This window comes from Condylura cristata, unplaced genomic scaffold, assembly GCF_000260355.1.
Source record: "Condylura cristata isolate star-nosed mole 26May11 unplaced genomic scaffold, ConCri1.0 scaffold00032, whole genome shotgun sequence".
NCBI classification, from domain to species: Eukaryota; Metazoa; Chordata; class Mammalia; order Eulipotyphla; family Talpidae; genus Condylura; species Condylura cristata.
Window position 1 is genome coordinate 4355007 of NW_004567133.1, and position 9687 is coordinate 4364693.

The 9687-nt window shown below is 47.9% G+C and overlaps 2 protein-coding genes across 2 annotated transcripts; both read right to left on the reverse strand.

Annotated features, from left to right (window-relative positions):
• Positions 1-55: 55 nt before the first annotated feature.
• Positions 56-6223, reverse strand: ATP5J2 (ATP synthase, H+ transporting, mitochondrial Fo complex, subunit F2). Its single transcript, XM_004691666.2, has 4 exons — positions 6144-6223; positions 1797-1904; positions 667-783; positions 56-186 (listed from the first exon to the last, which is right to left on the reverse strand). Exons 1-4 carry the CDS (start codon positions 6154-6156, stop codon positions 158-160), a joined length of 267 nt encoding a protein of 88 aa, XP_004691723.1. The 5' UTR covers positions 6157-6223; the 3' UTR covers positions 56-157.
• A 1454-nt stretch (positions 6224-7677) lies between these two features.
• On the reverse strand, positions 7678-8570 carry AHSP (alpha hemoglobin stabilizing protein). The gene is made up of 3 exons (XM_004691667.2): positions 8481-8570; positions 8235-8312; positions 7678-8015 (listed from the first exon to the last, which is right to left on the reverse strand). Exons 2-3 carry the CDS (start codon positions 8307-8309, stop codon positions 7812-7814), a joined length of 279 nt encoding a protein of 92 aa, XP_004691724.1. The 5' UTR covers positions 8310-8312; positions 8481-8570; the 3' UTR covers positions 7678-7811.
• Between the last annotated feature and the right edge of the window lie 1117 nt (positions 8571-9687).

A 9687-nucleotide genomic window follows, 5' to 3' on the forward strand; every position in this document is an offset into this window, starting at 1 on the left:
GAGATCTGTCCTGCGGGGGCGGGGGGGCATCTCACCCCACCTTGTGCAGCAGTGAAGCAGTCCACAAACCAGTCATCTTTTATTGAGTTATTTCTCAGTTAAGCTAGGAAACGATTCAGGTGCCAGGCAAGGTCAGTCAGGAATGCAGAAGCCCACTTCAGTGATACTTGCGTCGCCGCTCGTGTTCTGGAGTTAGAAAGAAAACAGTAAGTCACTTCAATAAAAGCATAAGCTGTTGGGCAGGACAGCAGGCCCCAACCTCATAAAGCCCTCCTAGGGTCACTTTCAGAAGGTGACCCAAAACCTGCCAGCGGTCACATAATGGAATTTGGGGACATGAAGGCAGGAGCTAATTTGCCGCCTGGCCAGCTTGCCAGAACATCAGCGCAAACAAAATCCTGTCCTGCAGAGGCAGACACCACCTCCACCCCCAGCCATTTTTCCTTTGCCACAACTACGTGTAACATCCTATATACTATTGGATTTCGGGAAAAGCCAAGGCACATTTTTGCATAGAAAAAATACATTGTGACTTTAACAACAACCCAATATATTCTGTTAAGTCCTTCTAATTCTTCAGCTATCAGCAGAATGATAGACAAAGTGTTCCAAAGGGCTTCTTCTAGAAGCCCTCTCAAGGGAAACAATTCTCTTAAGAGTACTCACTGAGTTCCTTGTATGAGCGGCAGTAGTTGAAAAGCACGTAAGCGGCCAGCACCATGGAAACCCCCGCCACGCTCCCTTTCTTCACGTTGATGTACTTGTTATAGTACCGGTAGTAACCTGCAAACAGGGGCCCCCACCCAGCCTTGCTGTGAACACTTCATACAGTGCAGAGGAGAAGGTAAAGCCCCAGCCCAGCGCTGCTCTGCCTCTTTAGGTCACCCACTCGCCTTCACCATTTGGTAAGGGGACAGCGCAGATGTCCCTTCCTACACGGGCACCAGACAAGCCCGGCTGGACCCACCAGAATCTACCACCTCCAGCCAGCTTTAATCCTATAAACTTGGCTCAACTCGTCAACCTCTGATTTCACCTCACCTTCATCTGGATCAAATGACTGAGAAGCCAACCCCCAGTAAGGGCCATTTGGCCATGACCAGCGAGGTCAGCCTGGGCCTGAGGAAGAAGGCAAGCTTCTACATGTTCCTCTCTTCAACCCCCACCAGGGAGGAAATGGTCTCTGCCCTCTTAGGGCACGGTGTGGTAAGATGAAAGCAGGAGGCCACGGTCACAACAGTGAGGGAGGCCACAGAGGTGCAGTGCCTCGACCGGGAAAAGGCCACATTCACTGCTGCTGGGGACTCAGACTAAGTGGAGGAAAGACAGTATTCTAGTGCAGCTAACCTGAGGGCCAGAATGAGGAAAGGCCTCAGACCAGGAGGAAACGTGGCACACAGACAGACATAGGGGGCCAGGATCAGAAAGAAAAACACAGTGAAGGAGCCCCCAGAAAAGAGGGAGACTGCACAGCCCGGAGGGCTGACATGCTTTATGGAAAGACAGCATGAGTTCCTCAGGGCTGATCTAACCAGTCATGCACTTTTAAACACATAGAAATACAGTCTTTATCTTGGGAGTTTTCCCTGGCAGCAGGAAGATGAGTATTATAGACTGATGTCCACTATGCTTCAAACTGTTTTTGCAAGCAACAGAAACATCTTGGCTTCAACATCTCAGAGCCAGTCCTTGACAGGACAAATCAAACACCACAAATTCTTCACTGACCGAGTTAATACAGTAGACCCTCAGATCTGGAGGGCTGTTGTTGTTTACACACATACATACTCTCTGACCTCTTTGAAATGCTCCAGCAATGCCTTTTGGGGTGAAATCCCGCATCATTATCCAGCTTGGCAGCTCCCCTAATTTGACATCCAAGAGTCTTTTCTCTTTCAATGACACTGAAAAGGAAAAACAAACACATGCACTGAAAATCCTTCCAGTAACATAAATTGCGTCCTTCTATGCCCACTTAGGTTCAGTCATCCAGTAAGGGTCACTCAGTACCTTTACTACACAGAGGCCACAGAGTAGTATTATGAATAAATGTTAACCCAAACTCACAATTTTAAGCCAGAGTCTATATAATGGCAGAGTGGCTACAGTGACAACTTTATTAATGAACAGAATTTTGAGTAACAGCTTGCTGGGAATAACTGTCAAGTGAGAACCAAGAGTGATAAGGGTAAAATTAAGTGGGGTGGGGGGTAGGGGAGTGGGGAGAGAAGAAAGCTCACTGCAAAACTAATGTTACATACATTAAGTTCATTTAACCTTCACAGTGAGTTGATGATGCCCCCATTTTATCAAGGTTGGGGGCAAAGACTCAGAGAAGTTGGGTTAGTTGGCCCAGGTCACACAGAATGCAGGCAGTGGAGGCAGGACTCAATCTCAGGTCTGGCCTCCCGGCTCCTGAAGGCAATCGGAGGGCAAGTGCAGCCGAACCCTGGGGATCTACTGTGAAGAAAATGTAAGGGGGATGTGGAAGGAGACCAGTGTGATGTGACCAGAAATGTCTCTGATCTGATCAGGTCCACCTATTTTAACAGGTATCTTCTTCAGGGCAAGGAATCAAGGGCCACTGTCCCTTCTTAAAGATGACCAGCTACAGAATGAGCCAGGCTCAATCTTCTCCATCCTGGGACTCCAAAAAGACGAAGGCTCCTTAAGGACCAGCCTCAGAAGTTCATCAGGGAAGCCCACAAGCCTGATATCTCCCAGTTCTTAATAAGGGCAAAGGCTGATAGGCCATAACAGAAATGCAAGGTTTAATGACAGTTTCTCATCTGCCACAGATATAATCTAGAGAACCACACGCTTAGCCTTGACTGACCACATCACTGTGCCTGTCAAGAGTCAAAAGCAACAGCTGAGGTAAAAGCCTATGACTGGCGCACATGACTTTAAGGAAACTTAACCCAAATCCAACCTTCCAACTAAACTTACCCAACAAATATGGAGTGCCTACTGTAAGCTGGGCAGCAAACTAAGCGTTACTGAGGATACAGCACTATCCACAGATGAAAGCCTTGCTCTCAGAAACTAACGTCCTAGCTGGGAAGACAACCATCTCATATTGTCTATATTCTCAGGGCTCATCTCACACTTTAGCCAAACCACTTGTTTCTTATCTGCAACAATATTCTTTTCACCTGAGGGATTTGGCATTTGAGGTAATCCAGGATCCTCACAGGACTATCATCTTATTATATATTATATATACTAATATATATCATCATATATATTGAATGTCATCTAGTCAAAGGTCTTCTTCCCTGCCACCACTTTCTTCCTACATAAAATCTAAATTTCAGGGGGCCTCCCTGGTGGCACAAGGAGGTGAAGCACAGCACTATGAAGCTGATCCACAGCCACTGCAGCAAGAGTTCAATCCCTGGCCAGGGAGGTGACCCTCATGGTACAGCAGACCTCTCCTGTCTTGCTGGCTGCTCCTCAGCAGTGTATTTTGGTCAATCTGCCTGTCTGTTCCCCACTGTCTCTGGCGAATCATCTCACCATCCCCACCTCTGGCCTGCACCCCAGTTCCTGTATGCATTAAGTAAACAAATATTTTTTATATATAAATTTCAGTCCGTCTGTAAAACGGTTTACTCCAACGGTTGAAAGAGAATCTATATAAAAGCACTTCGAATGGTACCCAGAACACTGTAAACTGTTACTGTTAGTCTTAAAATCTCACTTAGGTCTACAGAAAGAAATGGCATATAAATTATGACGGGGCATTTTAAGCATAGAGGACTTCAGGAATTAATCACATTCCTTTACAAATGGAAAACCATGAAAAACTGACTAACTTGGTTATTTCCAAAATATGAGATTATCTCAAATGAGTTTCAGGATATATTCCAAACCTCTGTTGGAGAGTGAGTGTCAACGATACTAAGCTCAACAATACGTCATCTGAGAATGATCTAGTCCTTTCTGTCACCTTGGCTAATTTATTTCCTTAACACATTTCACATTCCAGTTTGTCTTCAATGGATCCTTCAGTCCCAACACTATGCCCTATTTCTTCCTGACTAAGAACAGTCAAGACCTTCCTATGCTCTCGAAGCCTCCCTGCATGAGGTGAGCGCAAACATGTCATTCTAAAACCAACCAGCCTTAAAAATGGCAACCTGGGTGGCCTCCCTGGTGGCGCAGCAGGTTAAAGCACTACACTGAGAAGCTAAAGCCACTTCAGCATGAGTTCGATTCCCGCCTGCCCCGGAGGTGACCACATGGTGCGGCAGACCTCTCCTGACCCGCCCGCTGCTCCCCTCAGCAGTGTACTTCCTCAGTCGGCCTGTTCTGCTCCCCACTCTGTCTCTGGTGAATCCTCTCGCCACCCCTGAGCCTCTGGCCTGTACCCCAGTTCTGTATGAATAAAAAAATCTTTAAAAAAAAAAAATGGCAACCTGCTGGGCAGTGGGTGATATAATTACAGATGGAACTAGAATGGCAGATGCTAACTGTTGACACCAGATAATTACTGCTAAGCATTTGTTAGATTAGCCTGTTTCCCTTTATTTAAAATATTTCCTAATATATTTTTACAATGCCCTTTAAGTCCGTACATTGGGGGAGATATATGGAAGAAAAAAGGATTTTACATCAAAGTATTTTTAACTGGCATAAGGCCAATGGTTCAAAAAACACCAGGTCATTTCTGGACCCAGTATTTTTTTCTCACATTTTCACTAACCATGAAAACAAATTCCGCATTCCTGTGACCATGTTCTGGGGCTGGCACAATGCCTTGGCACAACACAGGAGAAACAACCCAACAATTCAAAATTTTCTTTCTACATATTTCTATCTGTAACATGAAGATAAAAGTACTGCCTTACCCACAACAAAAATAAGCCCAACTTAAAATAGTTCAATTTAGGGTATTTTGACTTGTGAAAGTGCTACACACTGAGTAGAAACTACCTTACCAAACTCTCCTGCAGTGCTAGGACAGCAGCCTGAGCTCCCAGGTAGCATCTTCAACTGAAATTTTCAACTCACAATGGGTTTTTCAGGATGCAACCCCAAATAAATCAGGGGCGTCATCGCATTGTTTATTAATTACCTAGTAGTTTTAGGCTCTTATCACAGACACTATCTTTGGGGAGGCTGAATGACCCAGATGGGTAGGATGACCTTGCACAAAGATCAGAGTGAACTGGGGAGGACTCAACTGTGGGCCAGCATCTCACAGGCACTCAACTGGTTCTCCTCAGTGCTCAGGCGGCCACTACCACACTCCGCTTAAGTAAGATGCCAAGTCTCAATGCTCCCTTTCATGTCGTCTTGTTTAAATGACACACCCCCTGTGGATAGTCTCAAGCTCAGCCAGCAGAAATGGAAACGTGTCCCTCTCGTCTTTTCTGTTCCTCCCTTCATTTCTTCATGCTGCGAGTAAGAATAAACTAGGGTAAAAAGCACACTGGTTCATCAAAATCCGGTTATTATCTGTGACCTCAGACCGGCCACACCGCATCTCCGTCATTACTGCCTTCCATTTACAAGGGGACTTTGGAAAACACGCTTTCCATATTTAACCAATAGCAAGAAATGAGGGTGAGCTGTCCAGAGCTTTGCTGCCGAAGGTCATCCTCGCGATTACAGCTTGGCTTGCGGGGAGGCCCCGACAAGCAGCTCGGGGAACCACTCCTGTGACCTTGAATAGGTCATGTCACCTTCCTAAGCCTATTCAGCGCATATTCAAGACATTCGCGTCGACCCTTACGGTGTCGGGCGCGGCCCGAGGTATTAGCGCCTCTCGGACCTTCATCTGAGCTTCAGCTTTGAAGCTGCGCGAAGGGTTCAAGTGCACAGCATGTGGGTGGCGGCGGGGACAAGGGCGGGGAGTGGGAGGGTGGCCCGAGAAGGGGCATCCCCAAGCCGGAGGGACGTCGCCGGCTGCCTTCACCTCTACGCCGCGGCTGCAGGGCGAGCGAACGGGAAATGATCAGTGGTCGCAGGACCCCGGGGCGAGCGTCCGGGGCGCCTGAGGGGAGGCCGCGACAAAGGCCCGAGGGACGAGCGAGCGGCCTCGCAGCTGCCTCCTCTCCCAGTGCGCCCCGGGCCCCGGACCCAGGATCTCGGCTCCAGCCTCCAAACCCGGGGCCTCGGTGGAACCGGGAACTCACCGGCCGACGCCATCTTGGAGTCCTGGGTGTCCGCAGGGCCGGGCCGCGCGAGGGCTGCTGGGTAGGGAGTGACGTCCCCAGGGCGGGGGCTCACGGGAAGCAGGTCGCGTCGGGCGCGGGCCGTGGGGTGGGGCTACGTGTTGTCGTGTTGTGTGTCCCAACCACTGTGGGGCCGCAGCCAAAGTACCTGCTCGCTGGTCGTTTTCCTTTGCTGAATATTGAGAAGTGGTTAGCTCTCAGCTCCCCAGGCTGGGCAGTTCCAAATTTATGGTAGGTTCATCTCTGTTAATTGAGCCAAAGTGGCTCCTCACCATTCTTTTCAGTTACTTTCCAGCGACAGGCAAATCTAGTTCTTATTTTCATGTGGCTCCAGACTCACCCTCCTCCACCCAAGCACAGTAGTGCGGGCTTTTTGTTGTTGTTTTTTAACAGAGGAGAGGGTGATGACTCCTGTCGCCAGCTGAGCAGGACCTGCTTCCTCCCTAACGGCCTGAGGACCCCGAGGACCACCTCATTGCCTGGTTCCCTTGGAAGCTGCCCCTTCTGTTGCTGGGGCTGGGACCTCCCCTCAATCAAAGGTTGAAAGGAAGCCGATGAGGGAGAAGGGGGGGGTTGTTCCCTTTGGACCTTGAGCCAGAGTACAGAAGATCCAAAATCAAAAGTCAGAGATGGAAACATAGGTCCAAAATGAAGGCTGGAATAAGAAAACCATTCTCGGTCCCAAAGCTTTCCCACTGATGAGAAAACAGGAAAATATCAAAGGACCTCTCCACCTTTGGGTCCTCCCCACCTGTCCTCTCCCTGAACCCTGGGACCTCCCACAGAGATTGCATTCTGTACTACCTGCCCCCCTTATCCCTGATATCTTCATTTTATTTCAAAAAGTTTGTGAGCTTGGCCTTGCCCTGGTTCCACCCCAGGGTCCTAAAATGATCTCAAGGTCAGAGAATGTGAACAAGAATCTCCACTTCTGGATACTGGGATTTGGGGTCCAGAAAATGATGGAGCCAAAGGTTTTCCAGTCTGGAAAAAAAAAAAAAGATGTGAGGAAAGGTTCCCAAAATCCTTTCCAAGTCTAAATTTAGCAATACTCACAGGTATTTTGCAGAAGTCTTCAGAGTCAGAAGATCTTGGAACTTTAAGCTGAGACTAAGGGTAGGGCAGAGCCTGAGGAATAGCAGTACGGGTGGACTCTTGATTCTGCTAGCTAGGATGCTCAAGCCTGGGGGTCTTTGAACAACTTTCTTCTAGACAAACATGTCACAGGACCACACTTTGTGGAGAGCTTAAGCTCTCTCTTTCTGATCCTCCTCTCCTTCCCCCAGCACTTTTTCTCTTTAGTCTTTGCTTGCCTGTCTGTCACGCCCAGTGCTTATTTAAGGTTGCTGACCTCTACTCTAAGGAATTAAAGTCTACTGTAGAGTATCCAAGAGGATGTCTAGGAAACAAGACTGAAGGAAAGGGACTAACGGCCTTCACCAGTCAGGGACCGACAATGAAGAAGAGAACAGGAGCCTGGAAAAATGTTATTGGTCTTTATTGAAGTGGCAAAGTAGAGCTCACCACCAAGGAGCAGAGCCTGAGGACTTAAACACAGGGGCCAATGAAATGATTTCTCAGAGATGCAGGTCTCCAGGGGAAGCGAAAAGTAGTAGGTGATGCAGGTGCTCACAAGGTCTTCAGGAAGGCCTTGTATTTGGCCACAAAGGGGGTAGACAGAATATTCAGCTGTTGTCGAAGTTCCTTCAGAGTCATATCCTGCTCTTGCTGCTCCCCAGTCACCTGCTGCCTGTAGTAGTTGACATAGAAGTTCACCCAGTCCTGCGCTATGGTCTCCATGGCTTCTTCAGGGATTGGAGGATCAGGGAAGATCTGAGGGAAACAGGAGTTGGGCAAGGGAGGAGGTCAGCACCCTGATTCAGAAAGAACTCATAAACTCTCATGGCCTTTTCTCTGAGTCAGACTGTCTCTAATTGTTTGCATCCATTCCACCATCTCTCTCAGCTCCAAATTATTCTCCCAATTCCTCTCACCCACTCACCGACACTCCAGGTCTTTTTTAACTCTTTGAAAAAGAGTTTCTGAGCTTACCTGCTGCCCCAGCAGAGTATTAAATTCCTTAATTGCTTTGGAAATAAGATCCTTATTGTCCTGAAGAAGAGCCATGGCCTGATTAGAAAGACAGAATTTAATTATTCTTTTCCCTAATCACAGGGTATTTCTCCCCAGTACCCTCCCTCCCCTTGAGGATTCCTGGTGCTCTCCGGGCCACCTTCTTTCCAACACCTTTGAAACCCTGCCTTGCTCCAAGATCACATTCCTCCCAGTCAGGCTCACCTTAAAGTCCAGCAGCGCTGTGTGTGTTTCACCAGGACCTTGGCGGGATGTATTCCCCTGTCAGGCTAGATGTAAGCAAGGAGGCCAGTGTCTTCAGCCTAAGAGGGAAACACCCTGAATTTAGGTCTGAGAGAGGGTGATAGGTCAATCAGGGGAGGGGAAGAAGGGAGAGGCTTCTCTGAAGTTAGAGATATACCAAGGCCAAAAAACACAGATAAGTGGGAGATGCACGAAACCATACCAGGGACAGTTCATGACTCTCTGTCCCACATCCCAGCACCCAGGCTCCAAATGCTAACAAAACTCACGGTAACTGAGCTCCCATGACATGACAGGTGCCTTTAAGTCAACACAACATTGGGAGATGGCAATTATTCTCCCAATTCATAGATGCATATCAATAGTTTACATTTATCTCTTCTGTCAAACACTATTTCAAGCATGCATTAGGGTACTTGTCCTTATTTTTAAAAATCCTATTAGGTAGGTAACAATAGTGGCCACAGTCTGCTGATGAACCATTTGTAAGATGTGAGGACTGTACTCTATGCTCAAAAATGGAGACATAGGGCCTCCCTGGTGGTGCATGGGGTTAGAATGCAGCACTGTGAAGCTGTTCACAGCTCACTCCAACACCAGTTTGAACCCTTGCTGTGGGGGTGACCCACATGGCGTAGCAAACCTTTCCTGTCTGCTGCTCCCCTCAGCATTGTATTTCAGTAGATCTGCCTATTGTGTTCCCCATTCTGTTTCTGGTGAAGCCTCTCACTACCCCCTCCCCCACACCTCTGGGCCTGTATCCCAGTTCTTGTATGCATAAAGATTTATTTATTTATGCATTTATGCATTACAAGAATTGGGGTACAGACCAGACGTGTGGGAGGTTGAGAGGATTTGCCAGAGACAGAGCTGGGAACAGAACAGGTGAATTGACTGAAATACATTACTCAGGGGACTAGCAGGCAAGACAGGAAAGGTATACCACTCCATGTGGGTCACCTCCCAGGCTGTATTGAACTGGAGCTGCAGTGGCTGTGGATATCTTCACAGTGCTGTGCTTGAATACCTTGCACCACCAGGGAGGGCCCACATAATAAATCTTTACAAAAACAACAACAACAACAACAACAATGGGAACACAATGGTCTTATTCTCCACCATCATGGCTCTCAATAAGGCAGTTAACACTCCTTTCTTTCAATGTTGA

Coding starts and splice junctions, on each gene's coding strand:
- ATP5J2 (XM_004691666.2), bottom strand. Junction 784..1,796: donor TGCTGGAGCATTTCAAAGAG/GTCAGAGAGTAT, acceptor CCCTGTTTGCAG/GTTACTACCGGTACTATAAC. Junction 187..666: donor CCGCTCATACAAGGAACTCA/GTGAGTACTCTT, acceptor TTCTAACTCCAG/AACACGAGCGGCGACGCAAG.
- AHSP (XM_004691667.2), bottom strand. CDS start 8,309: ATGGCTCTTCTTCAGGACAATAAGGATCTTATTTCCAAAGCAATTAAG. Junction 8,016..8,234: donor ATACTCTGCTGGGGCAGCAG/GTAAGCTCAGAA, acceptor TGTTTCCCTCAG/ATCTTCCCTGATCCTCCAAT.